Source organism: Labeo rohita, chromosome 18, assembly GCF_022985175.1.
Source record: "Labeo rohita strain BAU-BD-2019 chromosome 18, IGBB_LRoh.1.0, whole genome shotgun sequence".
Taxonomy (NCBI): Eukaryota; Metazoa; Chordata; class Actinopteri; order Cypriniformes; family Cyprinidae; genus Labeo; species Labeo rohita.
The window spans coordinates 31,844,357-31,871,021 of record NC_066886.1 but is presented as its reverse complement, the minus strand read 5'-3'; the positions used below and the strand labels follow the sequence as shown (position 1 = coordinate 31,871,021).

The 26,665-nt window shown below is 37.4% G+C and overlaps 2 protein-coding genes across 4 annotated transcripts; both read left to right on the top strand.

The window, feature by feature from the left end:
• Nucleotides 1-715: 715 nt before the first annotated feature.
• ankrd67 (ankyrin repeat domain 67) lies at nt 716-12,376 on the top strand. Its single transcript, XM_051135300.1, has 5 exons — nt 716-892; nt 3,899-4,151; nt 6,994-7,546; nt 10,471-10,767; nt 10,878-12,376. Exons 2-5 carry the CDS (start codon nt 3,913-3,915, stop codon nt 11,055-11,057), a joined length of 1,269 nt encoding a protein of 422 aa, XP_050991257.1. The 5' UTR covers nt 716-892; nt 3,899-3,912; the 3' UTR covers nt 11,058-12,376.
• A 3,219-nt stretch (nt 12,377-15,595) lies between these two features.
• ccnl1a (cyclin L1a) lies at nt 15,596-25,153 on the top strand. 3 transcript variants are annotated; one of them, XM_051135290.1, is made up of 11 exons: nt 15,610-15,907; nt 16,274-16,348; nt 17,197-17,306; nt 19,263-19,383; nt 19,466-19,530; nt 21,527-21,626; nt 21,710-21,814; nt 21,904-22,045; nt 23,836-23,947; nt 24,033-24,131; nt 24,209-25,153. In XM_051135290.1, the coding sequence occupies exons 1-11, from the start codon at nt 15,665-15,667 to the stop codon at nt 24,627-24,629; spliced, it is 1,593 nt and encodes a 530-aa protein (XP_050991247.1). In that variant the 5' UTR covers nt 15,610-15,664; the 3' UTR covers nt 24,630-25,153. The 3 variants fall into 3 exon arrangements, 2 of the variants coding, with proteins under 2 accessions (XP_050991248.1, XP_050991247.1); XR_007829710.1 differs by lacking the exons at nt 21,904-22,045; nt 23,836-23,947; nt 24,033-24,131; nt 24,209-25,153 and adding an exon at nt 19,774-19,787 and having other exon boundaries at nt 15,597-15,907; nt 21,710-21,727; XM_051135291.1 differs by lacking the exons at nt 21,527-21,626; nt 21,710-21,814; nt 21,904-22,045; ... (1 more) ...; nt 24,033-24,131; nt 24,209-25,153 and adding an exon at nt 19,774-21,214 and having other exon boundaries at nt 15,596-15,907.
• The last annotated feature ends 1,512 nt before the right edge of the window (nt 25,154-26,665 follow it).

The window sequence follows — 26,665 nt, the reverse complement described above, 5'->3', positions numbered from 1 at the left end:
GAGACATTATGTTTGCATAGATTTATGACATTTGATTCATAAATTAAATTGAACTGGCCACAAACAACAGGAATTTACTGAATTATAATTCAGTGGAATGTAACACTGTGAAGCAACAAAGGAATTTCACTAGTCCAAATTGTTCAGTGAAAAGACATTAATTATTTCATAATTAATTATGCAATAATACACAGATGTATTCCATGATATGTAGAACAGATGTTTTCTGTCAGAACACTTGAGGTGTGTAAATTTGCCACCAATAAATTATAATTACAGCAGTTATATAAATTTATTTAAATTTATTTAGTTTAAATTCTGCTTCCCTAAATTCAAATTGAATTCTGCGTTGCTACCTCAATGCATATTCAGGAACTGAATTTGAAGTTAAAAGGCATTTCTCAATTTAATTCTGCATGGTGCATAACCCTGATGGAAACCTCATTCTAAACATTAAAAATGCATTCAACTGTGAAAGATCACAATAAGCAAAATTATAATAAGTCGATTTGTAGCACATTTCAAATACAATGGTAATTCAAAGCATACAGAATATAGTAAAAGAGACAACTGCATGCAGTGTGTATGTAATTGTACCACAGCAACCATCAGGCATGCGCAGCCCCAAACCTCTCTCTCTCTCTCTCTCTCTCTCTCTCTCTCTCTCTCTTTCTCTCTCTCTCTCTTTCTCTCTCTGGTCTGTACCATCATACAATAACAGTGCTCTATAAGCTCATTCTCACCATAGCAACCTCAGATGAACATAAAACACTTGATGAACGATATCACAGGGGGTGGAAAGACCGGACTTGCGTGTTATGTCACCCTGAGAAATCTGTTCTACAGCACACTGGGGACAAGCAAGACATCATGGAGTAACTGGCACTCACAGGTAACTTCTGTCTCATTTCCAGTCAACTCAGTTGGATGGATCTGCACGCTGAAAAGCAAATCTCTGGTAATGTATTTATGTGAATGCTAATTTGATCTCACAAGAAATTATGCAAGTTTAACTGATAATTGTTTGGGGTACCATTAAAAATAGCAGTTTAATAGCCATTAGTAAGAACTATGACTCAAATAATTTCACTATAAATGCAACAGCTTTATCTTACTCGAAGTCTAATTGTTAATGTTCCTCAGCAGCAGTGTAAGTGTGCAGTTGCGTTTAAAAGATATTTTGCCTTGATAAATGGCAAGGCAGGAGGCAAGGGCAGGAGCCAGTTGTCCACCCACATAATCCCAAACTCCCACGACATGACAGGCCGTGCACGCCTCCAGATCTCCTGTGGCTCATAGCTTGACGTGGAACACGCTTTCACACTAAGAATAACACTTAAACTGTAATCTGTTTAAGCTACATCTCTTTTTTATCTGTCAGTAAGAGTTGTGTCGTTCCAAATCTACGTGACTTTCTTTCTTCTGTGGAACATAAATGAAGATATTTGGGTCATTCTATAATTGTGGGTATATCTCATATCCGTATATTTTTAATATATTTTCATCAATATAAAGCTGCAATGGTTAATCTTCTAGTACACAATTGTATTATCCCAATCACACTACTATTTGTTGAAAAAGTCATATCTTTTTTCAAAAATGATGTTCATATTACATACAACCTTGGTATTCAGCTTTCTGATTTTGTAAAGTTGCTCATTATATTTTGCATTTAAAGGGGTCATCGGATGCAAAGTTCACTTTTTCATGTTGTTTGAACATTAATGTGTGTTGGCAGTGTATGTACAAATCTACCCTATAATGATAAAAATCCATGCAGTCGTTTTTAATTAATCTGTAAAAATAATACCCCCTTTTTTAAATCAAGCCATTCTCAGATGTCTGTTGGTGTGGCGTCACACCCACAGAGGCCGCTCCCACAATAGTTGATTGACATGAGTGTCTTACCTTCAGACCCACCCAAAATCAGCTGTAACAGTCCGACCTCCATTGTTTCGATGCCGGAGCAGGGATGTAAATTAGACAAGAATATCTCAGATTGAGCGATTGAGGTGTTGTGTTGCTGGATGTAATAATGAACATAGTGGTCGTCATTTACTCCCGACATCTGAGCCGCTGAAGATGTAGTGGATTACGTTTGTTTGTGAAGGGAATGTGCCTCCCAATCTACATAAAAGCATCAATGTTTGCGCAAATCATTCGTGATCCAGCTTCACCTACAGCAGAAGTGAGTATAAGGGTTTTTTATCAATCTCTGCAATCACCTTTAGCAAGTTTCGCTAAATGCGGCTAAAGTAAACAATCTCTCAGAGCACAGCTCACCCAGAGAGGGGCGGGGCGAGCAGAGCTCATTTGCATTTAAAGGAGCAATCCATCAGAAGGGGTTGATTTTTGCAGAGCTAATTTTGACAAGGTAGAAAGAGTGTTGTTTTACACTACCATTGAGAATTTTTAACCAAAGTATATTATAGACTTTTCATTAAGACCCTAAAGAATCAGAATTGTGGAAAATGGGCATCCGATGACCCCTTTAAGCATGAAAATGACCTTAAATATAAATTAATTTCATAGTTTTGCTTTCAGTTAGTTTAGGTTATTAAGATATTTGGGTGTGCACTTCAAAAATAATAAGTGTTTATTGTGATATAACTTGTTTTTTTGTGCCCAAAAAACAATTGTTAACTAAGTAACCCATTAGAAAACCCCCTCAAAAAGGAATAGTTTGTCCCATTCTCACATAATTTGCGCAGTATTATGATATTTACTAGAAGCACATGGATGAAACACTAGAAGTTCTGTTCTCTCTCTTTCCCCTAATATTGGTTAAACTAGCAAACTTGTGTCAAGAGTGGTTTAACTGACTGTCAGCAGTGTTACACAAGTATTACTGCTGCAAATTTAAAAAAAGACTATTTAAATACAACTTGTGATGTGTTTATGAAAATATACTTCTAAACACTAAATACTATATGCTCAGTAGTTCTAGACTTTCATGTTGAGAATAGGCCCAAAACAATAAAAGTGTCAACTAAGTTACCTGTCAACTGTGTTACCCAGTAAAGGTAACATGGTGGACAGTAGCAAACAGTAGCATCATATCACCTTTATTTATATAGCACTTTATACAATATAGATTGTTTCAAATGTCATGTTTAGGTTTTTGGGGAAAAAGGAAAACTTTTTTCTTCACATTGTCAAATTCTAAATGTACCCCTAATTATAGAATGATCCATTTAGAGAAATGTCTTTTTGATCCATACAATGGACGTCAGTGGTCACCAAAACCAACATACCAAAAATACACAAATTAAAGAAAGTCATACAGGTTTGGAATGAAATGATAATGAGAAAATGATGACAGAATTTACCTTTTTGGATGAACAAAAAAAAGTAGCAACTTTTATTTTAAACAAACTTAAGGCATGCATGAAAACCCTATAGATTTACAATGGAATTCTAATAGCATCACTAAAATGTTTTCCATGTGTTGTTCTTCTCTATACGACAGACTGCCAGTAAAGTTAATGAAAACCTCTAAAATAGTAATTGCAGCCATTGTTACCATGACAACTGTGTCTCTAGATGGAACTACAGCAGAAAGACGGATCAGAAGAGTCTTTAAAAACATGCACTGAAAGATCAATGTAGAAATTTTGGAGCCATTGGTACAGTGACTTTATTGGTTACGCAAGCGCTCCAGTGATTTACACAAACTAGAAATGTATCATACATTAGATGTAGGTCCAATTTAGTGATGCAACCAAATTGGCTGAGAATCTTCTAACTTCTGTAAACTTTTACCACCCCCTGGTGGAACAACTATATAGTTATTCAGAAACTACTTTGTACAATACTCTAATATCCACTAAGGAGCAATGAAAATAAAAGGAATATATTGTTTGTTTGTTTTTCACACAATGACCTTTTTCTTTCACAGACTATTCTCCTGCCATGGCCCACGCAGGCCCAGACGTGTATTGGAAGTGGTTGGAGCTCCATGACTCAGTGTCTTTGGGGTCGGTGGAGAGGAAGGTCCGGACGGCTTCAGGAACCAGACAGTGGAGGATCCACCGTCGACCCAAACCCAAACACTCTCTCCTGGATGAGCGCAGGCTGCATTACGCTGCTTGGGACGGATGTCTGGACCAAGTCAAAGCCATGCTGGAACATGGCGTGCCTGCTAACTGCCAGTTAGTGATCTATAATCTTAAAGGAACAGATCATCCAAAAAATTGCTATTATTTTCATGTCGTTTTAAACATGTCTTATGATGCTATTTTTCATGTGAACTACATATTGCACCATATTGGTGGCCATATTACACATTTTTGAATGATCAGAGGTGCATTTCCCGATAATGTTGTCTCTTAGAAGACTCCAAAGGTATATTTTAACTAAAGATATACCTTTTCTAGGCATGTTCCCGAAACCATAACTTAGGAATTTGCTTAAGGTATACCTTCCTACATGTGACGTTTCCAGGTGCTGTCCGTGGCAGCGGTGCTGAATTGGTTGATATTGATAACTTGAGAATCGATCATTCACTCTGTGCAGGGGCTGCTTCACTGTGTTAAAAGCTCTTCAGAAATAGCTGAAACTGCATTTATCAGGACTCATGGGATCTTAAAAAAATAATCCAAATTGCAAGCTAAATCCAAACCTGGATGGTTTATGTGATTTTAAAATTTCAAATGTGTGAACCCGCAACAGAAGGCATGAATGTTTTAGGAATGTTTTGGGAAACACTAATAATTAGGTAACTTAAGAACGCACCCCTGATTTTGTAGCTTACATTATGCGACATGATAAAGCAACAAATGATAAAAGCTAAGTTTTCCATGTTAAGTTTTTGCTCTCATATAAAGTGCAAATGTGCCTGCCCACTTTTTTAGCAGCCTTGGTTCCTATAGTTTTTTTTCCATTAATTTTTCCAGTTGATTCTAAGATGTCTATACACACACACACATAAATACACACATACATACACAAATATTTAAGCAGTTTGAGAGCTCAGGAAGACTGACTTGATTGCGTTGTAGTGCATCATGAGAGTTAGCAGGCATTTTTGGTGAGATTTGCTTATATAAAGTTCGAATATTCAAAAATATAAGCATATAACATCTTTTAAAACTTTGTAGCTTACAGTAGGTCTGTCTTTAATGGTTTATAAATTATTATTAAACTATGTTTAAAGCCTAAAATTAATTGGAAATGTACCTTTTTTTTTACCTTTTTGGTTATCCGGACTTTCAATGGGGGAACAGAAACCTCTTAGGTTTCATAACAAAAAGTCTTAATTTGGGTTTTATGGGCTGAGTAAATGATGACATAATTTTCATCTTTGGGTCGACTATGAATTAGATTTTTTTTTTTTTTTTTTTTTAAAGTAAATTTAATATGAAAAAGTTATACAAGTATTTTTGCTATAATGTTGTTTATGTCACACTTTCCATGATATGTCCCTGTGAAATACAGTGCCCTCCACTAATATTGGCACTCTTGGTAAAAATGAGCAAAGGTGGCTGTGAAAATAAATCTGCATTGTTTATCCTTTTGACCTTTCATTTAAAAAATTCACAAAATTCTAACATTTCATTGAAGTAAAACAATTAAAATTGGGAGGAAAATCTCACTGTGAAATAAATGCTTTCTCTTGTCCATGATGGCCACAATTACAGCTCTGGATTTTCTCCTATCAGAGAGCATTCCTTCATTCAGAATCTCTTGAGATGCCTTAGATTCCCAGCTCCATGTTGGTGTTTCTTCTCTTCAGTTCACTCATTTTCTACAGGGTTGAGGTCAGGGAACTGGGACGGCCATGGCAGAAGCTTCATTTTGTGCTCAGTGGCACATTTTGATGTTTGTTTTGGATTATTGTCCTGATGGAAGATCGAACCACGACCCATTATAAGATTTCTAACAGAAGCAGTCAGGTTTAGATTTTTTATCTGTTAGTATTTGATAGAATCCATGATGCCATGCATCTGAACAAGATGTCCAGGACATGGGGTGCTTTTTATCCCTGTTTGCACCAAATCTGTCTTGAGTGTTTGCTGCCAAAAGGCTCTTTTTTTAGTTTCATCTGACCAGGTCAGTCCCATTTGAAGTTCCAGTCATGTCTGACAACTGAATATGCTGGAGTTTGTTTTTGGATGAGCAAGGAAGATTTTTCTTGAATCCCTCCTAAACAACATGTGGTGATGTAGGGGCTGTTTGACATTTTTTAGGGTTTCTGGCCACATGATTCAACTAATCTCTGAATTTCTCCAGCTGTGATCCTTGGAGAGTCTTTGGCCACTCAAACTTTCATCATCAGCATTAGGACGATATAAACACATGTCCTCTTCTAGGCAGATTTGTAACATTTTTAGTTGATTGGAACCTCTTAATTATTGCCCTGATGAAGGAAATGGGGATTTTTTTTTAATGCTTTAGCTCTTTTCTTACAGCCACTTTCTATTTTGTGATGCTCAATAATATTGTTCTGTACATCAGAACTATATTCAATGGTTTTACTCCTTGTGATAGACGATTAAGTGAACTTAGCATTTGTGTTCCTCAAATTTATAATCCTGTGGAACAGGAAGTCATGGCTGGACAATTTCATGCTCATAGTCACCCTGGTGTGCTAAAAAAAATTTAAATATGAATAGAAAAATACTTTAGAGATATTTTACTCATAAAAATTTCTAGGGGCGCCAATAATTATGGCCATTGTGAACTAGAAAAAACCATTTATTTCATTATAAGGTTTTTTTCCCTTTTTCAGTTGTTTTACTTTAATGATAGGTTAGAATTTTGTGATTTTTTTTAATGAAAGATTAAAAGGATAAACTATGCAGATTTATTTTCACAGCCGACCAAGGGTGCCAATTTTTGTGTAGGGCACTGTAAGTATTAGTGTCACATGTACTAACAAAAGGTACCAGCATAAAAATAGTAATGTCTAATACCAGGAAAAGATTTGTTGTGTTATTCCCAAAATAAACATATAGACATATTTTTGCTGACCGTGCCATATTGTACTTCCAGGGACCCGTATGGTTGGACAGCTATCCACCACGCCTCTTTCAAGGGTCATCTCATGCTGATCAAGTTCCTGTTGCAAACCGGCCAGGTGGAGGTAAACAGTCAGGACTTCTTCAACTGCACTCCCTTGCACCGCTCCTGCAGTGGAGGAAACCCCGAGACCACAGACTTCCTCCTCCAGAAGGGGGCATCACATTCAGCACGGTCCTGCTCCGGCCAGACGCCCCTTCACCTGGCAGCAGCCAGCGGACACCTGGGCACGGCTCGGGTTCTGCTCCAGCACTTGGCCTCACCGAACCCCCAGGACTTTCATAAGTGGACGCCCCTGCACTGGGCAATTTTTGGAGGCTGGGGGGATGTGGCAGAACTCCTGCTAGATAATGGGGCAGACGTGGAGGGAGGAAAAGGTGTGGGCATGAGCCCCCTGCAGCTGGCGGTGTTGGTGCGGAACGAGGCGGGGGTGAGGCTACTGCTCCACCGAGGTGCAGATGCCAATATGAGGGGTCCTAACGGCCGCACGGCCATGCACCTTTGTGCCTGCTCTGGAGACAAGAAGGTGATTATGGGCTTAAAGTCTGGTCAGCTTTGAAAGTGCTAACATGTAAAACAACCAACTATTTGTTTGGTTTACGAGCATTATATGTATGTGAACCTGGACCACAAAACCAGTCATAAGTGTAAATTTCCTGAAATTGAGATTTATACATCATCTGAAAGCTGAATAAATAAATAAATAAGCTTTCCACTGATGTATGGTTTGTTAGGATAGGACAATATTTAGTCGAAATACAACTATTTGAAAATCTGGAATCTGTTGGTGCAAAATAATCTAAATATTGAGAAAATCGCCTTTAAAATGGTCCAAATGAATTTCACAGCAATACATATTACTAATCAAAAATTAAGTTTTAATATATATGTTAGGAAATTTACAAAATATCTTCATGGAGCATGATCTTTACTTAATATCCTAAGGATTTTTGGCATAAAAGATAAATCTGTATTTTTGACCCATACAATGTATTTTTGGCTTGCTATTTTAAAAAATACCTACATGTTATTACATCTGTAATTAATTTCTGTAATTACATTCATAAATACACTGTTAACCCATCCCTCACACCTTAACCCATCTTTAAACCTACTCATACCACCAAACCTGTCCCTTCTTACCCATATCATAGCAGCAGAAGTGATTTGCAATACAATATGAACACAATAAGTACATTGTTCTTGTAGACACATCATAGATTTGATTTCATTAACCTGATGAGTCTTACAACTAGTTTTATTCTAAGAATGGCTCATATCATTAACTTGGTACATTGTAAACATGGTTTAAACAGGTTTAAGATGTCGCAATGCGACTTTAGGTCTTCACAAATGCTTTCCAATTTGCACTAAAAAAAGAAGTTCATGTTAATACCATTTTCACATAACTGAAGATCATGGTTTCTAGTTTAAACCAAGTTTGCAAATAACACCCCTCACAGAAAAAAAAATTAAGTCTTTCAAAGTCTTTATATTAGGGAATTTAAATTAAACATTGATGTTTTCAGTTTTATCTTAAATGGAAATTCTAAGCTTTCTATAGCTAGCTTTTATTTATGGTGAAAACTGAATTGTAAAAATCCTCCCTAAAAATTATATTGACCTACATTATGAAACATTTTGGCTTGTGTCTACAGAAAATAAGCATATATGGTTTTTATAATCAATAATCTTTTATAGGAAAAGTCCACTTCCAGAACAAAAAACTGCAGATAATGTACTCACCCCGTTGTCATCCAAGATGTTCATGACTTTCTTTCTTCAGTCATAAAGAAATTGTGTTTGCTGAGGAAAACATTTCAGGAATGTTCTCCATATAGTGGACTTCAATGGTGCCTGTGAGTTTGAACGTCCAAAATGCAGTTTAAATGCAGCTTCAAATGGCTCTAAATGATCCCAGCCAAGGAATAAGGGTCTTATTTAGCAAAACGATTGGTTATTTTATTTTTATTAAAAAAAAAAAAAAAAAAAAAAAATATACTTTTTAACTTTAAATGTTCGTCTTGTTTAGCTTTGTCATGCGGATGTGTACTCTGTGTAATCCGGGTCAATAAGGTTAGGGTATGTCAAAAAACTCCCATCTCATTTTCTCCTCCAACTTTAAAATCATCCTATATCGCTGCAGAAGTACCGACCCAGTGTTTACAAAGTGAGCATACAAAGATCATCAAATGCCCTTTACCAAAAAAAAAAAAAAAAAAAAAAAAAAAAAAAAAAGTAAAGGATTTTAAAGTTGCAGGAGGAAATGAGATGGGAGTTTTTCAGCATACCCTAACTGTATTGACTCGGATTACACAGAGTACGCATGCGCATCCCAGAGCTAGACAAGATGAGCATTTGACATTAAAAGGTATATAAATTAGTGTTTTTTTGGAAAATGACCAATAGTTTCCCTAGATAAGACCCTCCTTCCTCAGCTGGAAGTTCAAACTCAGGAACACCATAGAAGTCCAATATATGGAGAGAAATCCTAAAATGTTTTCCTCAAAAATATTTTCTCGTCATAATTCTTTATGACTGAAGACAGAAAGGCATGAACATCTTGGATGACAATGGGTGAGTAAATTATATGTACATTTTTGCTCTGTAAGTGAACTTTGCCTTTAACTTAGTATGAATGTTCTGTCATTTTAAAAAAAGTTCGTAATTAATATGAACTTAAAATGTAAGGTTTGAACCAAACCATACATATAATTTGGTTAAAAAAACAGAATCACTTTGACATTTACAAATTTAACACAGATTATTTTTTAAGTTGGTCCAAAATATAATTTTTATTTTCATTGTAGTCCGTGACAAAATTATGGGTGCTGCTGCCTTTGAGTTAATTATGAGCTATATTTTTCAGTTAAATATTACTACTGTTTATTCATTTAATGTTGGATATTTACAGACACATACAATTACAAAACCACTGTTGTCCATAACATGGATAGGCAAAACCTCACATCTACCAATTGTTTCCAGAGAAATTGTTAAAAACTCCAGAAACTGTATACATTACGTTTGTAGCTGGTGAGATGCTGCTTGATGACATGTAAAATGATACATAAAACTGCAGTGTAACATGTTAGGTACTATCAAATAATGTTATCCAGCACTGATCATGTGATCGCTGAATTGTTCTCTCTAAAAAATCTGTATATATGAAGTGTCCTATAAACACCTCAAAGCATTTGTTTCCAATCAACCCTATTACCGCAGCGTAACCTGCGTTTGCCAAGACTGTGAATTCAAGGTCTTGCTGCCCTTTTGGCTATGTTCTGTTAGAGTCAAGCCAAATGCACGCTGTGAAACAGATGGCATTTGTGTGGGTGAAGGGCAGTGTGCTGTTCCTGTCTCCTTAGCACCATTTGATCTTTCTTTACTCTCTGCTTTCCATCATCCATCGTCTGTCTCATCTAAACCGTATCTTCTTTTTCCCCACAGATCCTCCAGCAGCTGCTAACAGGCGGGGCTAAGGTTGATGTCAGGGATGGAGATGTGGCATCTCCGCTGCATCTGGCTGCCCGCAGTGGCTCCAGAGCTGTGGTGCACTTGTTGATTCTGAACGGAGCAGGACTTGAGGACAGGGACAACCTCAGAATGACCCCACTGCACTACACAACACTCAGGGACAATGTTGAGGCTGCCAAACTGTTGCTGCACTATGGAGCAGATGTGAATGCTGTGGAGAGGCTCGGACAGACACCTTTGCACTTGACCTCTGAGAGGGGTCACTGCAAGGTGTGTTGATTCTGTGTCTTTTTACAGTTTCCATAGGTTAATGCACTATCGATTGGGGATTGTTTACCTGTCTTATTCCTTTCTCACTACACCTGTGATTCAATCCACAGGTGCTCAAGGTTCTGCTAGACAAAGGTGCTGATCCCGCTATAAGGAGCAGCTGGAGAGAGACAGCAGAGGACGTTGCAAGGGCACACAATCAGCTAGGCGTAGTCCAGCTCCTTCAGCAACACCAGGTGGTCAGGATGAGAGAAGAAGCTCAGGACAGTGTGGAGAGGGAGAAGAAATAACAGTGATTTAAAGGACAAGTCCACTTCCAGAACAACTATTTACAGATAATGTACTCACCCCCTTGTCATCCAAGATGTTCATGTCTTTCTTTCTTCAGTCGTAAAGAAATTGTGTTTTTTGAGGAAAGTATTTTAGGATTTTTCTCCATATAATGGACTGATATTGTGCCCCGATTTTGAAATTTCTAAAATGCAGTTTAAATGCGGCTTCAAACGATCCCAAATGCAGTTGTAAATGATCCCAGCTGAGGAAGAAGCGTCTTATCTAGCGAAACGATCGGTCATTTTCATACAAATAGTACAATTTATATGCTTTTTAATGTCAAACGCTCGTCTTGTCTTACTCTTCCTGAAGTCTGTTTTTGTTCAGGTTCATGACAGTTAGTGTATGTCGAGAAACTCCCATCTCATGTTCTCCCTCAACTTCAAAATCGTCCTGTATCGCTGTTTTACCTTGTTTGTTAAGGGTGTTTTTGACTGGGTCGGAACTTCTTCAGTGATGTAGGATGATTTTGAAATGATTTTTGAAGTTGAGGGAGAAAATACGATTGGAGTTTTTTGTCATACGCTAACTGTCTTGAGCCAGAATACACCTTTAAGGGCTGTTCACACTGAAGATTAAAGTTATAATGATAGCTATAACTATAAAATTATATTATTCATTTTAATTCCAAGAGGAGTAATATCCATGCAGTTACCTACAAAACGACTATCTTTCCAGCTGATGAACAATTGAAACATTGACAGCTAATCAAAATCAACCTGCCTTTAAAGGGCTCAAGATGTCTTTATAGTTGCCATCTTGTTGTGAACAGGTTATATACAACAGTTTGAGTTCACTGATTTGATTTGACGAGTTGAAAATATTTACCTTTCAGGTCAAAAGTTTACATACACCTGGCAGAATCTGTTATTTATTTTACCAAAATAAGAGGAATCATACAAAATGCATATTATTTCTTATTTAGCACTGGCCTGAATGAGATTAAAGATGTTTACATATAGTCCACAAGAGAAAATAATAGTTTAATTTATAAAAAAATGACCCTGTTCAAAAGTTTATTATTTTCACTCTTAATACTGTGTTGTTACCTGAGTGATCCACAGCTGTTTTTTTTTTTTTTTTTGTGATAGCTGTTCATGAGTCCCTTGTTTGTCCTGAAGAGTTAAACTGCTGCTGTTCTTCAGAAAAATCCTTCAGGTCACACAAATTCTTTAGCATTTTTGTGTATTTGAACCCTTTCCAACAATGACTGTATGATTTTAATATCCACTTTTTCACACTGAGGACAACTGAGGGACTCATATGCAACTATTACAGAAGGTTCAAACACTCACTGATGCTTCAGAAGGAAAAAACATGCATTAAGAGCAGGGGGTGAAAACTTTTTGAATTTGAAGATCAGGGTAAATGTAACTTATTTTGTCTTCTAGGAAACAGTCTTCTGTTTCTTCTGTAGCTTCTGAAGGGCAGTACTAAATGAAAAATAAATATGATATTTAGGCAAAATAAGAAAAATGTACACATCTCCATTCTATTCAAAAGTTTTCACCCCCTGCTTTTAATGCGTTGTGTTTCCTTCTGGAGCATCAGTGAGTGTTTGAACCTTCTGTAATAGTTGCATATGAGTCCCTCAGTTGTCCTCCGTGTGAAAAGATGGATCTCAAAATCATACAGTCATTGTCATACAGTCATTGTCACTAAACAAAAAACACAGGTGTGGATCATTCAGGTAATAACACAGTATTAAGAATCAGGTGTATGTAAACTTTTGAACGGGGTCATTTTTATAACTTCAGCTATTATTTTCTCTTGTGTACTGTATGTAAATGTTTTTTATGTGAAATATCTTATTCAGGTCAGTACTGAATAAAAAAAAATAACATTTGTATGATCCCTCTTATTTTGATAAAATAACATTTTGCAGATTCTGCACGGTGTGTGTAAACTTTTGACCTCAACTGTATATTATAAGTATAGTCACATTTACCATTGTTTTAATAGAAATTCACAGAATAAAGAATTGAGGGCAAAAGAGTTTCCCTTGCAGATTTTGCTTGGGTTCAAGTTGGTCACACAAATTTACTGCAGCGACCAAGAGAAAGCTGCTTGGTTTAAAGTGGCTTCTGCGCTTAATGTGACTGTGACTGGAATTACTGTTTGTTCCTTCTCTTACCCTACAAAACATTGCCACTGTAACCATAATTTATGTAAAAATATATCAGAATTATGACTAGGGCCATTGCTAGAAATCATGGGACATGGAACAACTTCTTGGGTTATTGTATTTTATTTATTTTTTTTGACGGTGGTGGATAATTAGTCTGATAATAACTGTAGTGCCTATAGTATTTTGCCGTAAAGTGTGTTATATTTTTAAGGGTCAACATGAAATACAATCTTTAATATTCAGACACTGGATTGACCGTTTCTACTGAAACAGGTGAATTAAAGCACACATTAGAATTTTTATGTATAATGTTGATTTCAGTTATTTTTTTTTTATTGCATTGAAGAAACAGCACTGCATTTAATACACATTTTAAAAAGCAATTATTACATTTTATAAAAGGAGATACATTTTATTCATCATCATTTTATGATTAGACTGCTAAAAATAAATTAAGCAGTTACTTCATCGGTTTTACAGAATACAAAATTGGAAACTTAAAGGGGTCGTCGGATGCTAAGTTCACTTTTTCATGTTGTTTGAACATTAATGTGTGTTGTCAGTGTGTATGTACAAATCTACCCTATAATGATAAAAATCCATGCAGTGGTTTTTAATTAATCTGTAAAAATAATATTCCCTTTTTCAAATCGAGCCATTCTCAGATGCCTGTCGGTGTGGCGTCACACCCACAGAGGCCGCTCCCACAACAGTTGATTGACATTAGCGATTTACCTCGAATCAGCTGTCACAGTCCGCCCTCTTTGTTTCAATGCCGGAGCAGGGATGTAAATTAGACAAGAATATCTCAGATTGAGCGATTGAGGTGTTGTGTTGCTGGATATAATAATGAACATAGTGGTCGTCATTTACTCCCGACATCTGAGCCGCTGAAGATGCAGTAGATTACGTTTGTTTGTGAAGGGAATGCACCTCCCGATCTACATATATCCATCTATGTTCACACGAATCATTCGTGATCCAGCTTCACTTACAGCAGAAGTGAGTATAAGCGTTTTTTTATGAATCTTTGTGATCGCCTTTCCTTATAACGTGGTAGTTAGGAAGTTTAGTGGCTAAACGTGGCTAAATGCCGCTAATGTAAACAAGACCGTCACTCCACAGAGAGAAGAGAGGGGCGGGGCGAGCAGAGCTCATTTGCATTTAAAGGAACAACCCCTTAGAATGAGATGATTCTTGCTGAGCTCATTTTGACAAGGTAAAAAGTGTGTTGTTTTACAAAACTATAGAGAATTTTTAATCAAAGTATATTAGAGACTTTTCATTAAGACCCTAAAGAATCATATCAACTTGTGGAAAATGGGCATCTGATGACCCCTTTAAGCAAATTAGCAATTTGGGAGTTAGTTAGGTAGATATTATGAAGCACTTTTATTTTTGAAAATAATAGCAATAATAATTTATAAATGCAGTATGTTCTAGGGACTAATCATGCCCTTTTTCAGCAAATACTGTCGCTTTCATTACGTCAGGACACAACTGTAGCACATACCCGCGGAATGATATGTACTACACACTGACGTCATTTCAGTTCCTGTCATCAGCGTCACTGGAACTTCACGTCAGTGTCCGGTCAATGGATAGAATCCAATTACAGTACACATAAAACGCATGTAATATATAAAATACACATATTTACAGTGGCAATAATACGCGTATATGTATAACTTACTTTATCCAAGGAAATAACGTATATGCGCCCACTAAGTGTACTATTTGTTTTCCAATATGCGTTCATATTGAATAGACTCAAGACTCAACATTATAAAATCTATAATGCTACAAACAACCAAACAAACAATGAATATAAATGAATAACAATAAGTTCAACAACACGGTGCTGCCTGAGAAAAGTTTCTTCCTAAACAGACACATAACTTGGAAACAGAATTATGCTGACAAATTGCTATTTTTATGTATTCATTTATGTTAGACGTGAATAAAATACATTTCATTCGGCTCTACAATGGGTCGCGGAAGTGTACAAATCCGCTGTTTGTGAGGCCAGGTTTACGTTGGTGATACGTTCAATCCTGACAGAAAAACAAACCTGGAAGTACATGTCATTTATATCAACTGACTGCGTTAAGGTCCATCTGCAGGAGGCGCTATAAAAACTATTTCGTCTAATAATCTCTACCTGTTTTGACGGCGGTTGCATCCCAGCACAACTAGGAATGTATTTAAAACGTATAATGGGCGCCAAAACGTACTTTAATGTACTACGGTGAGGTAAAGCGTTGAATAAAGTAACACTTATCTGACAGCGATTGGTTTGTTATGGTCACGTGACACGTCCCCGCACCAATCAGCGAGCCGTCACATAGCCAGCGATGTGCAGTGCTGTTTTCCGCTCTGGGTTGCGAATTTAATTCTAGATTCTAACGTCCTCGGCAGGTACCGACGACAGCGATCATGGAGGCGTCGATGGCCACCGCTCCCGCCGCAAACGCGCCTGCTACTAGCGAGGGCATATTAATAGGGGATAAAGTGTATTCCGAAGTCTTCCTGACCATCGATAATTCTTTGATTCCAGAGGAAAAGCTCTCCCCGACCCCGTCTATGCAGGATGGCCTCGACCTGTACACCGAGACAGACCTGCGGATTCTGGGCTGCGAGCTCATCCAGTCCGCCGGGATCCTACTTCGACTACCGCAGGTAATAAACGTTAATTGTTTTGTCAGACTAATGGTGCCAAACGAATAGTGGAGCTGTCAAATGATGGTGGCTTTAAATAAACCATTGTTATGAAGCAATTTCCATGTGACAGTATCAAACAACCACCCATAACCCAACAAAACACACCGAACTTGGACTAAAAATAATTTTCCTCTCAAAATAAATGACGTGTACATTTTGTTTATATCACACGCCTAATCTAGAGATCAAATTCAGTGATTTTGTACGTCTTTGACGAACGGTGTTTGTCGGTTAGACAAAAACAAAATGGCGGGCGCTGCTTTTTGAAACGAAACAGACCGTTTATACTTGTTTAAATTTTCTTTAATCGTATTTATGTTTCAGGTGGCCATGGCGACCGGACAAGTGCTTTTTCATCGATTCTTCTACTCGAAGTCTTTCGTCAAACACAGTTTTGAGGTAAGAGAATATAAAGCCGTATTTACAAGCAATGCGGATGGCAGCCATGTTGTTTGGGTTACAGTAAATGACATTCAATCAGATGGTAACCAAAACTATCGCTCAGTAGTGTATAAAGATTGTTTTTTAAACGTTGGCGTCATAATAGATTAATCATATGGGCGTGTTTTCAAATAACACAGAAGTGCCTAACTAGACAGCATTTTTGAGAATGGATGACACAGGGATACAGTACTGATGTTTTTGATTTTGAGCAGACCTCCATTGGCTGACACAAATGTGACCCTGGACCACAAAACCAGTCATAAGTGTCAATTTTTTAAAATTAAGCTTTATACATAATCTGAAAGCTGAATAAATAAGCTTTCCATTAATGTATGGTTTGTTAGGATAGGACAATGTTTGGCCGAGATGCAACTATTTCAGTATTTGGAATCTGATGGTCCAAAATAATCTAAATATTGAGAAAATCGCCTTTAAAATTTTCCAAATTAAGTTCTTTGCAATGCATATTACTAATCAAAAATTAAGTTTTGATATATTTACAGTAGGAAATTTACAAAATATCTTCATGGATCATGGTCTTTACTTAATTTCCTAATGATTTTTGGCATAAAAGAAAAATCTATAATTTTGACCCATACAATGTATTTTTGGCTATTGCTACCAATATACCCCAGCGACTTAAGACTGGTTTTGTGGTCCAGGGTCACAAATTAGATGCACATTACACAACAATTGCTAAAATTCACTAAGAAAATGGTTTTATCCGCTGACAAGTTTTGAAATGTATGTATTTATTGGCCCGTTAACTAACGTATGCTCTTTCTGTCATCTGTTTTCTCTAGATTGTTGCCATGGCCTGTGTTAACTTGGCTTCAAAGATCGAAGAAGCCCCTCGACGAATTAGGGACGTCATCAATGTGTTTCATCATTTGAGGCAGCTCCGAGGCAAAAGGTAAGCATGGCTCATTCTGTCACGCCGTTTCCTCTGTTCGTTACCTGTGCAAGCAACCTCCCACCTTAACCGGTTTATTTTTCTTTGAATAACATTGAATGTCATCACCTTAAATTGTAAATGATTCAGGTATACTTAAACATGTTAACTGTGAGTAGTCTGTGCACTTCTGTTTGTCGTTGATATGATGTCTTAATTTTGTTTGCTTTATTCTAAACCATTTTAAAGCTTTTCAGTTCCTTCATCAGTCATAATTGGTAGTAACAGCAGGATATTCTGATTACCTGAGCAAGTAAAAGACATTCAGACGGCTCAAAAGATTAATCTAGATCAATGGAGATATGATGCCAATTGAGCTATATTGTGGCTAGTGTCATTTTAATTCCAGAATGAAGTAGAGAACAATTTAAAGAGGATAAAAAGGAAAATTTGTTCAGCTGAAATCAAGGACGCGGTATTAACTTGAATTCTTTTTTCCCTTGCAACCAACTAACAGCGACCAGCTACATTTACCAATGCCTGGGTGATGTGGAATGGTACGTAGAGATGAAGCAGTCGGCATGGCAACATTGAGCGAGGTGTCGCTTCCCCCCCTCCCCCGGGAGAAGCCAGTGGTCTGAAAGCGGTCACTGGGATATCGGGGATCGACAGGTTGGCCGCTGGTCCGAAGCGTCTGGGTGACTCCTGTATCTCAGTTTAAACTTATTGTCTCTGCCAGCACAGGTGATGATCTAACTTTTCATTTCATTGTTGTTCAAAAAAAGACACCTCACCACACACGTCATAGCTTCCACAGAAATATTTCACGCTGCACATCCAAGTTTGAAACCTCTTAAATATTCACATGACGGGCTGTGAGGTTTGCCTACTGAGAATGTGCCGTTTTTTTTGTGTCATAATATAAGCGTTATGTTCACATTGGGTGCTTTAGACAATTTATTTACAATTAAAAGTTCCGTTATACAAAGTACAGTTTGGTGGTCAGAGCCGTTTTGTGAGATCATTGTTTGTTTTCTGCCTTAGAAATTGCTAACGGAGTCGTTTAGTGTAGATGATTATGATTTCAGATGTAATTGTTTGTGCAAAAAACATGAAACATTCATGCACTCGTGGATGGCGCAGTGAAAATAAAAACATTCAGATAGTAGATGTGAAAATGTGTAAAAGTAAAAAAGTTAATGCAAATAAAGAAACCGTTATAATTAAATTCTGATATTTCAGTAAAATATAAACTAGACATTTTGCTATATGCATAGTTTATCTTTGCTATATTAGGTGACGTATGCAACAGTTTCAGCAAAATCTTAAATGTGAAGTGTTGCTCTTTTTATAATAACTAGACAGTATTTCACCAGTTAAAAGAGTACAAGAATAAATCGTTTAAATGCTTTGTAGTTAGTGTTTCTTACTGTTGGGGTGCATATTTAGATCATGTGGTGAAGGTGACCATTATTTACATGATTACCTGACATTACCTGACATCTGAAGGCCCATTCATGCTATTTTCAGATCGTGACTCAGCACTGTTAGCATGTCATGAACTTGTTCTGCTAGTAGTGTTTTTGATAAAGAGCTCACGTCTCATCTGCGTATTGATTGTTATGCTGGGACTGTGTATGCTATGTGTTGAGATTTTGGTGCTTTTGTTCCAAGATTGACCTGGCTAGTGCATTATTGTGATGTTGCTTGTGTTTATAAACTTTCTGTTGGAGCTATGATGTGGTGAGAGGTGGAGCAATTTCTTTTTTTCTTTAACAGTCACTTGTGGCAGTACTGAAAGTCTTACACTGAAATTACAGGAGTCAAAAAACTGGACCTGTTGCCTGTAGTTGGTTGAAAGGGAAACAGAATGCTTTGAATTTAAAATGAAGCAAACAAAAAGGCAATTTTTATTCATTGTATTGAATAGTATTTGGGTAAGGGAAACCATTTTACTTTCGTTCCTCCATGAATCAGGAGTCCAAGCCCATTGATACTTGATCAGAACTACATAAACACCAAAAACCAGGTGATAAAAGCTGAACGGCGTGTGCTGAAGGAGCTGGGCTTCTGCGTCCACGTCAAACACCCACACAAGGTACGTCCACCATCTCAGTTCCTGCTCTCACAGTTTTGTTTTGAAACAGTTATCTTAACGTGCATTTCCGTCGGTTTTGTAGATTATCGTCATGTACCTGCAAGTCCTTGAATGTGAGAAGAACCAAACGTTGGTCCAGACAGCCTGGTGAGTAAATAGACAACCCTGCATTGGCTGTCTAGACATTGCGGTGTAACCAGCCCACTAATGAACCCCTCTGCCTCTGTTACGTAACACTTCTGTCCCCTCATCTGATGGATTGGTGTGTTCGTGCCTCATGTGTGTGTTGGTGTATGTCCTCTGTTTTAAATCTCTTGTTCATGGCTTTAATTAAAGGAAAACGGAGAGCTTAGTTTAACTTTGTCCTTTCTCTCTACTCTTTGATTAAAGGGTAGTCCATGATGGTAAGTGTCATAAAGAACCTCTGAACTCTGCTCCTCCAACCACATGACCTCAGGAATCTCCCCCCATTGGCTGCCCTACTCGAGACAGCCAATCCAGTGAGAGCTCTCTGCCCGAGAATCACTGAAGGGGGCCTTTTCCAGCTGCCAGCAGCATCTTGTTTTCTTGCGGTTGTCCAAAAGGATTTGTATTTTGGTTTTTGCTTCAAGTTCTAAGATTTATCTCTCTCTCCTTTTTTATTAAATGAGTTCGTTTCACTAAAAGGTAGTTTTAAAACCTGAATATTTGCATTTCATTATTAGACTTCAACTGCTAGATTTAGGCTTTTATCCTAAATGTACTCCAATTTAAAGGTTAAATTGCCCCAAAATGAAAATTTTATTCACCATGTCTTCTCAAACCCATGTGATTTTCTTTCTTTCATAGAAAGCAAAGGAGAAATGTACAAAAAAAAATGCACATTGCTCATTCCCATAAATTGAACGTTTATAGTTTCCAGAGCCTGTTAACCTAGTCCAGACTTCTCTTTATTCCAAGTCTTCTGAACTGAAATTCAAGCCCAAATGTCCTCTCATCTCATTTGTGCTGTTACACATTCAAATTTGCTATGTCTTTTTTTTTTTTTTTTTGACATGCATAACCTAACATATAACCTCTTTGCACTCAAAGCTATTATAGGTCTTCAGAAGACTTGTAATATGGTCCATTTCCATGCTTTTATATTCATTTTGGTCTGTGCTCACCATATGCATCTGTATGGGGGACCTTGATCTTGTTAAATATTTCTCCTTTTTGTCTTCCACTAAGGAAAGTCTCATAGGTTTAGAATGACATGATGGTGAGTAAATAACAGTTTTCATTTTTGGTGAGCCGTTCCTTTAAATATGCAGTTGTTATCAATGATTTGGTGTGAGGCGTTGTGTCTTACAGGAACTCTCTCCTGCTCAGTCTACGCTTGAATGACTTGTTTGACACTCAGCTTTTCCATCTAAATCCAGTGTTCTAAGGCCTGCAGCGTAAAATCTACAGACTTTCTATATTAGCATAATGCACATCGGTGTAGTTTTTCCCATATTTTTCATAATGACATGGAGCGTTTTAGGTTCACGGTGTCCATCTGCCTGTTTGTTTGTTTTTTTTTTTGTTTTTTTTTGTTTGTTTTTTTTAATAGAGAGCTTTGCATCTCATATCTGGCTGTCATTTAGAATTGATGTCTCCACTTAGCTGTCTGGTCTAGTACTACAGGAGTTGTGTATTTGTTCATTCCCAGGGCAGATCATGATCTCGGTCCCGCTTTGACTCCTCGTCATCATGCATGCTGTGTAGTGTAATGAGTTGCATGCTTTCATGAGTGCTACTCCCCCACTGCGTTAAAATTCCTGATTGTCTCCATTTTACACTCATCTGCTTATTTTATGCAAAGTAGAAATGGAGTTGTAGTAATTTGTCGCATGCACACCAGTGAAAATAGTTTGACGAACCTATTTCCATAAGTTTGTGTTTGTGCACACATGTGCACTGAACACGTGCCCGTACACACTGCATGCATGTCTTTATGCTTTTGTAGAATGACACAGGAACCTGAGACAGAGAGGGAAAGGACAAAGTTAAACTGAAGCCTCCATTGATATTTGGTCTTTTTTTTGCATCATGTGGCAAACCTCGTACATAAAAGTAAAGTTTTAGATGAACAACCCATGTGGGGAAATTGCAATTTTGTGGTTCACCTTCTGTGTTGCAGGAACTACATGAATGACAGCCTTCGCACAAATGTGTTTGTGAGATTTCAAGCTGAGACCATCGCCTGTGCCTGCATTTACCTCGCTGCACGTGTGCTACAGGTACAAGACCGTTCTCTGTCCTGCATCATCTCAATCTGTGTTTGAGCTCTGGTTTTGTTAATTCCCATGATTCTTTCTCTCAGATATCATTACCCTCTCGGCCGCTCTGGTACCTGCTGTTTGGTGCCACAGAGGAAGAGATCAAAGATATATGTGTAACCACTCTGAAGTTGTACACCAGAAAAAAGGTTAGACCTGTTTCAGCTTACTCCTGTTTTAGATTTAGCAGGTCTTTACTTGTGTTCTATTGAGTTTTTATTTCCTGTTTGTGTTTTAGCCAAATTATGATTTGCTGGAGAAGGAAGTGGACAAACGGAAGGTGGCTCTACAGGAAGCCAAACTGAAGGCCAAAGGACTGAATCCAGATGGCACTCCTGCTCTCTCCACATTGGGTGGATTCTCCCCTGGATCCAAACCATGTAAGTTGTCACTTCCTGCATAAAGCTATTGTATGGTTTAGAAGGCTTGATATATATAGCACAGAAATCATGTGGACTGTTTGAAAGGGATGGTTCGCCCCCAAAAATGAAGAAATTAGGCCGATTAATAGGCAGGCACGTGTGCGAGCAGCTAAGCGTTGTTGTGGAACACGGGGAGTGCCATTTGCTCGGTTTCTCCACATAATCCATTCACAATTTGAAGTGAAGTTTTGGTGCCTTAGAGGACCCAACCTCCACGTATACTGTTTCAGGAATGACAAAAGCAAGTCAATCCGCTAAATTGTTTCGCTAAAACAAGTCATTGCTATGATTGACAGTGATAACTGTAGCAATGGACGGAATGAACAAAACGATCTGTCAAGCCTTGTGTCAAAATAGAGCTGTGCATTAATGCAAAGTAAATTCAGAGTAACAAAACTATAGCACCAACAAATCTGTGTTGGCTGAATATATAGCAGCTTCAGGCAGTGTTTCTAAATTTAGTTTTTAACCCTTTCCCCACCAAACACAACATTTTCTGTTATTCATGAGGCAGCGCGTCCCTCCTAAACATGGAATTTTCCGGGTTTCTGAGTTTTCACTGTTATACGCTAGGGGGCGCTATTACGCATCCCCTGATGACTCTAGAACAGGGGTGCCCAACCCTGTTCCTGGAGATCTACCTCCCTGCAGAGTTTAGATCCAACCCTGATCAAACACACCTGTCTGTAATTATCAAGTGCTCTTTCAGATCCTAATTAGTGTGTTTGATTAGGGTTGGAGCTGAACTCTGCAGGAAGGTAGATCTCCAGGAACAGGGTTGAGCACCCCTGCTCTAGAATGTACAGATCAAAAACACAGACCAGGAAGATGCAGAAACGAGCGATCTCATATGTTTGCACATGCATATGAAAAATAATGCGGTCATCAACACTAACTACATATAAATGAAAATTGCCTAATGTTACCGAGTGCAATGGCAATCCAGGAAGTAGTAAAAGCCTGTGCAAGCTTTGGGAGTACTGATGGAAGCCGTCTACTGCATCTTTGCTTTGATAATATTACTGAATATGATCCAGATGTAGTATTTGATAAAAATGCGATTTTTCTCAGCTTTTTGCCTAAAATGTAGCTTTTTTTTTATGAAACCTATCTGCATTCAAGTGTTGATTTAAAAACAAAAAAAAAAGCTTGAAGCTAGGAATGGATTTATTAAAAGTAGAGGGACTGATCTTTATTTTGATGTATTGCATATTCAGAAATTCATACTACAACAATTTTCTGGCTCTTTGAAATTTTAGGGAAAATCGGCAAAAACGCTGGTGGTGGCTTTGTTCTCAGAAACATCATAAATGCTGCAAAGTGAACTAAGCTTTTAATGACTTTGTTAATTACTTGAGCACTATTTTATTTAAAATAAGTAGAATTCAGGGGAAAATTGTCCAAAAAAAAGTTATATATAATGTATTGGCGTCATATATTGGCCATCAGCTGCCCTGATTTCTGAATATCAGCATCAGCATTAGCCAGAGAAACCCATATCTGTTGACCTCTAGTCAATGTGACATCAGTGGTTTAACTGTAATGTTACGAAGCTATGAGAACACTTTTTGTGTGCAAAAATAACAACTTTATTCAACAACTTATTTTGGTCACCCTGTCCCTTTAAAACCACTTTTTTGTTGTTGGAGCTAAATTTGGTCACTTTGATTAAATTTGGAAATGAGCAGCAGGAACATTTCTGCTGAACGTCTTATGAAACAGTCATTAAATTTGATTCTTCCCGTCAGGTTCACCTAATATAATGAAAGCAGATGAGAAGTCTCCTAACCCTCAAACGCTTAAGGCCATGAAGAAAGAACCAGAAGATCGGCCTCAGGGCTCTAAGAGCCCACACAACGGGTGAGTGTTTAACAGGTTTGACTGTCATCAGATACTTCTGTTTTGTTTAATTAAAGTGCACTAACCTTCTTTGTGTTTTTTTCAGACTCAGGAAGGATAGCAAATTAGGTCGGAACAGTAGAAGTGGGAGTCGTTCTCGTTCCAGAACGAGATCTCGGTCAAGATCGCGTTCTGCCAGACGACAGTAAGTAGCGCTTGCGGCGCACCGCTGTTTGCTCTATGATGTTGGTGTCTGTGCCTAACTGTCGTTTTACTCTGCAGTTACAATAACAGGCGCAGTCACTCAGGCACTTACAGCTCTCGCTCCCGGAGCCGCTCTCACAGCCGCAGCCCATCTCCACGACGACACGCCAACCACGGCCCTCCGTCTCCCCTCCTGCCACACTTGAAGTCAAAGCAGCGCTCAGACGACATGCACCAGCACAGCAGACACGGCCACAAGAGGAAACGCTCGCGCAGCCGCTCTCGTTCCACCAGCAAGCCCCGCGAGCGGGACAGAGAGCGCGAGAGAGAGCGGGACCGGGATCGAGGTTCCTCGGACTTGGCGAAGAAGCACAAGCACGAGCGTAGCGGCGGAGGCCATCACCGCGACCGGCGGGAACGCTCGCGCTCGTATGAACGCTCTCATAAAAGCAAACACCACAGCAGCAGCCATTCAAGCCACAGTCGTCACAGACGCTGAGTGTTATGTTCCTCTTACGTCACGTCCGTGAGACTGCGAGTGCGTTTGTGTTTGATTAAAGTGGTCAGTGTTGACCTTGTTGTCTGTTTTACTTTTTTTTGTGTTATTTTGGCGTTTTAGTTTTAAATGTTGAAAAGATATGAAACTACATATTTACAGTGTAAAGATGGGTTCAATGTTGATGTAATATGGGAAATGCTTTGATTTATAAAAGCAACCTTTTTCAGAAGATGGGAAAATCACTAGTTACATACAAAAATGGAAAATGTTTTCAGGAAAGACACAGATACTTTGCACAGTTATAGGAATAATTAATGAAGATGCTCTACCGGTGGAAAAAATTGGTTTCTCTGAAAATAGATCATATTTTTTTACAGCTGGATGCAGACTTTTTTTCATTTTTTTTTTTTTTTTTTTTTTTTTTTTTTTGGATCATGGTGACTTTGTTACACTGGTTTTTAGTCTGCACGTCTTCATGTCTGATTTTTACTTAATAATAAAAAGTGACTTATTCCTACTGTCAACTGTTGTTTTTTGCTGTGTTGTGGAACTTTTTTTTTTTTATGTTAGACTTTCATTCATTTCATTTCATTTCATTTATTTATTCTCTTTTCATGGTCATACAACACAAAATACCACAACAATCCAACAACACAACCAAAAATACAATCCATGACAAAAAGAACAGGAGTAGGATGAAGAAAAAAATCTTATAAACTCCTACCCCATTCTAGTATTATAAAATTTACAAATTAAATTAGATGACCTCACAGACATGAAGAGAAAAGGAAAAATCCTTCCAATATTATTAATTAACTTACACAACGTTAAACAAACAAAAACAACAATTTTACAATAATAATAATTCTGACAACAAAGAAAAAAGATAAAAAGAAAAGAAAAACAACAACAAAAACAACATTAACCCTCATCTCTATACAACTGAAATATCTTCTGTTTATACTTATATTTAAATCGAAAAATATCTGAACAACATTTTAGATCATTTTCCAATAAATTCCATCTTTTCACACCAGAAACTGAGACACACACATTTGTTTGAGAGTATTTCCAGCAAAAGGTTGTTTAAAATCATTATTTCTTCTACTTGTCTCACTATTCACAGTAAAAAGGGTTTGCAATCCATCCGGTAACATACAATATTTTGCTTTATAAACTACTAATAAAGTTTGCAAAGAGACCAAATCCCTCAATTTGAGTAGTCCTGACCTCAAAAACAATCTTGTGGTATGTTCTCTTGGAGCAACTCTATTAATTATTCTTATGGCCCTTTTTTTTGCAAAATAAATAAGGGCATTAAATTAGTAAAATATGAATTACCCCATACCTCCAAACAATACATCAAATATGGCAAAATAAACGAACAATATAGGATTCTCATTGCCTTATAATTTAACATAAACTTTACTTTACTCAAAACAGCAATATTTTTACAAATTTTATTTCTTACATAAGCTATGTGTGACTTCCATTTAAATTTTTCATCAATGAATACTCCTAAAAACTTAAATTCTGACACTCTCTCAATAATTATTCCATTTAAAGTCAAACAAACATTATCAGGGCATTTTTGATTTGTAAACAACATAAATTTTGTTTTACTTAAATTTAACGATAATTTATTTTTATTAAACCATTTCTGAAGTACAATCAATTCCTGTTCAATAGTTTTAAGTAATATTTTTAAGTTCTTCCCCGATACAAAAAAATTTGTATCATCCGCAAAAAGAACAAAACGTAAAATCTTCGATTCATCACAGAGATCATTGATATATAAAATAAATAACTTAGGCCCCAGCACAGAGCCTTGGGGGACTCCACACTGCATTATTTCCAACTTAGATTCATATCCCATATACTCTACATATTGTTGTCTGTTTTCTAAATAACTAGTAATCCAATTTAATACTACACCTCTAATTCCATATGTCTGTAATTTAGATATCAATATACCATGATCAAGAGTATCAAAAGCCTTTTTAAGATCAATAAAAACTCCAGCTGTATAATTTTTA

What these genes read in the sequence shown, in the direction of transcription:
- ankrd67 (XM_051135300.1), top strand. Translation starts at nt 3,913, where the DNA reads ATGGCCCACGCAGGCCCAGACGTGTATTGGAAGTGGTTGGAGCTCCAT. An exon ending in GGCGTGCCTGCTAACTGCCA is followed by an intron (nt 4,152 to 6,993) that starts GTTAGTGATCTA and finishes TTGTACTTCCAG; the next exon opens with GGACCCGTATGGTTGGACAG. An exon ending in CTGAGAGGGGTCACTGCAAG is followed by an intron (nt 10,768 to 10,877) that starts GTGTGTTGATTC and finishes TTCAATCCACAG; the next exon opens with GTGCTCAAGGTTCTGCTAGA.
- ccnl1a (XM_051135290.1), top strand. Translation starts at nt 15,665, where the DNA reads ATGGAGGCGTCGATGGCCACCGCTCCCGCCGCAAACGCGCCTGCTACT. An exon ending in TCGTCAAACACAGTTTTGAG is followed by an intron (nt 16,349 to 17,196) that starts GTAAGAGAATAT and finishes TGTTTTCTCTAG; the next exon opens with ATTGTTGCCATGGCCTGTGT. An exon ending in ACGTCAAACACCCACACAAG is followed by an intron (nt 19,384 to 19,465) that starts GTACGTCCACCA and finishes TCGGTTTTGTAG; the next exon opens with ATTATCGTCATGTACCTGCA.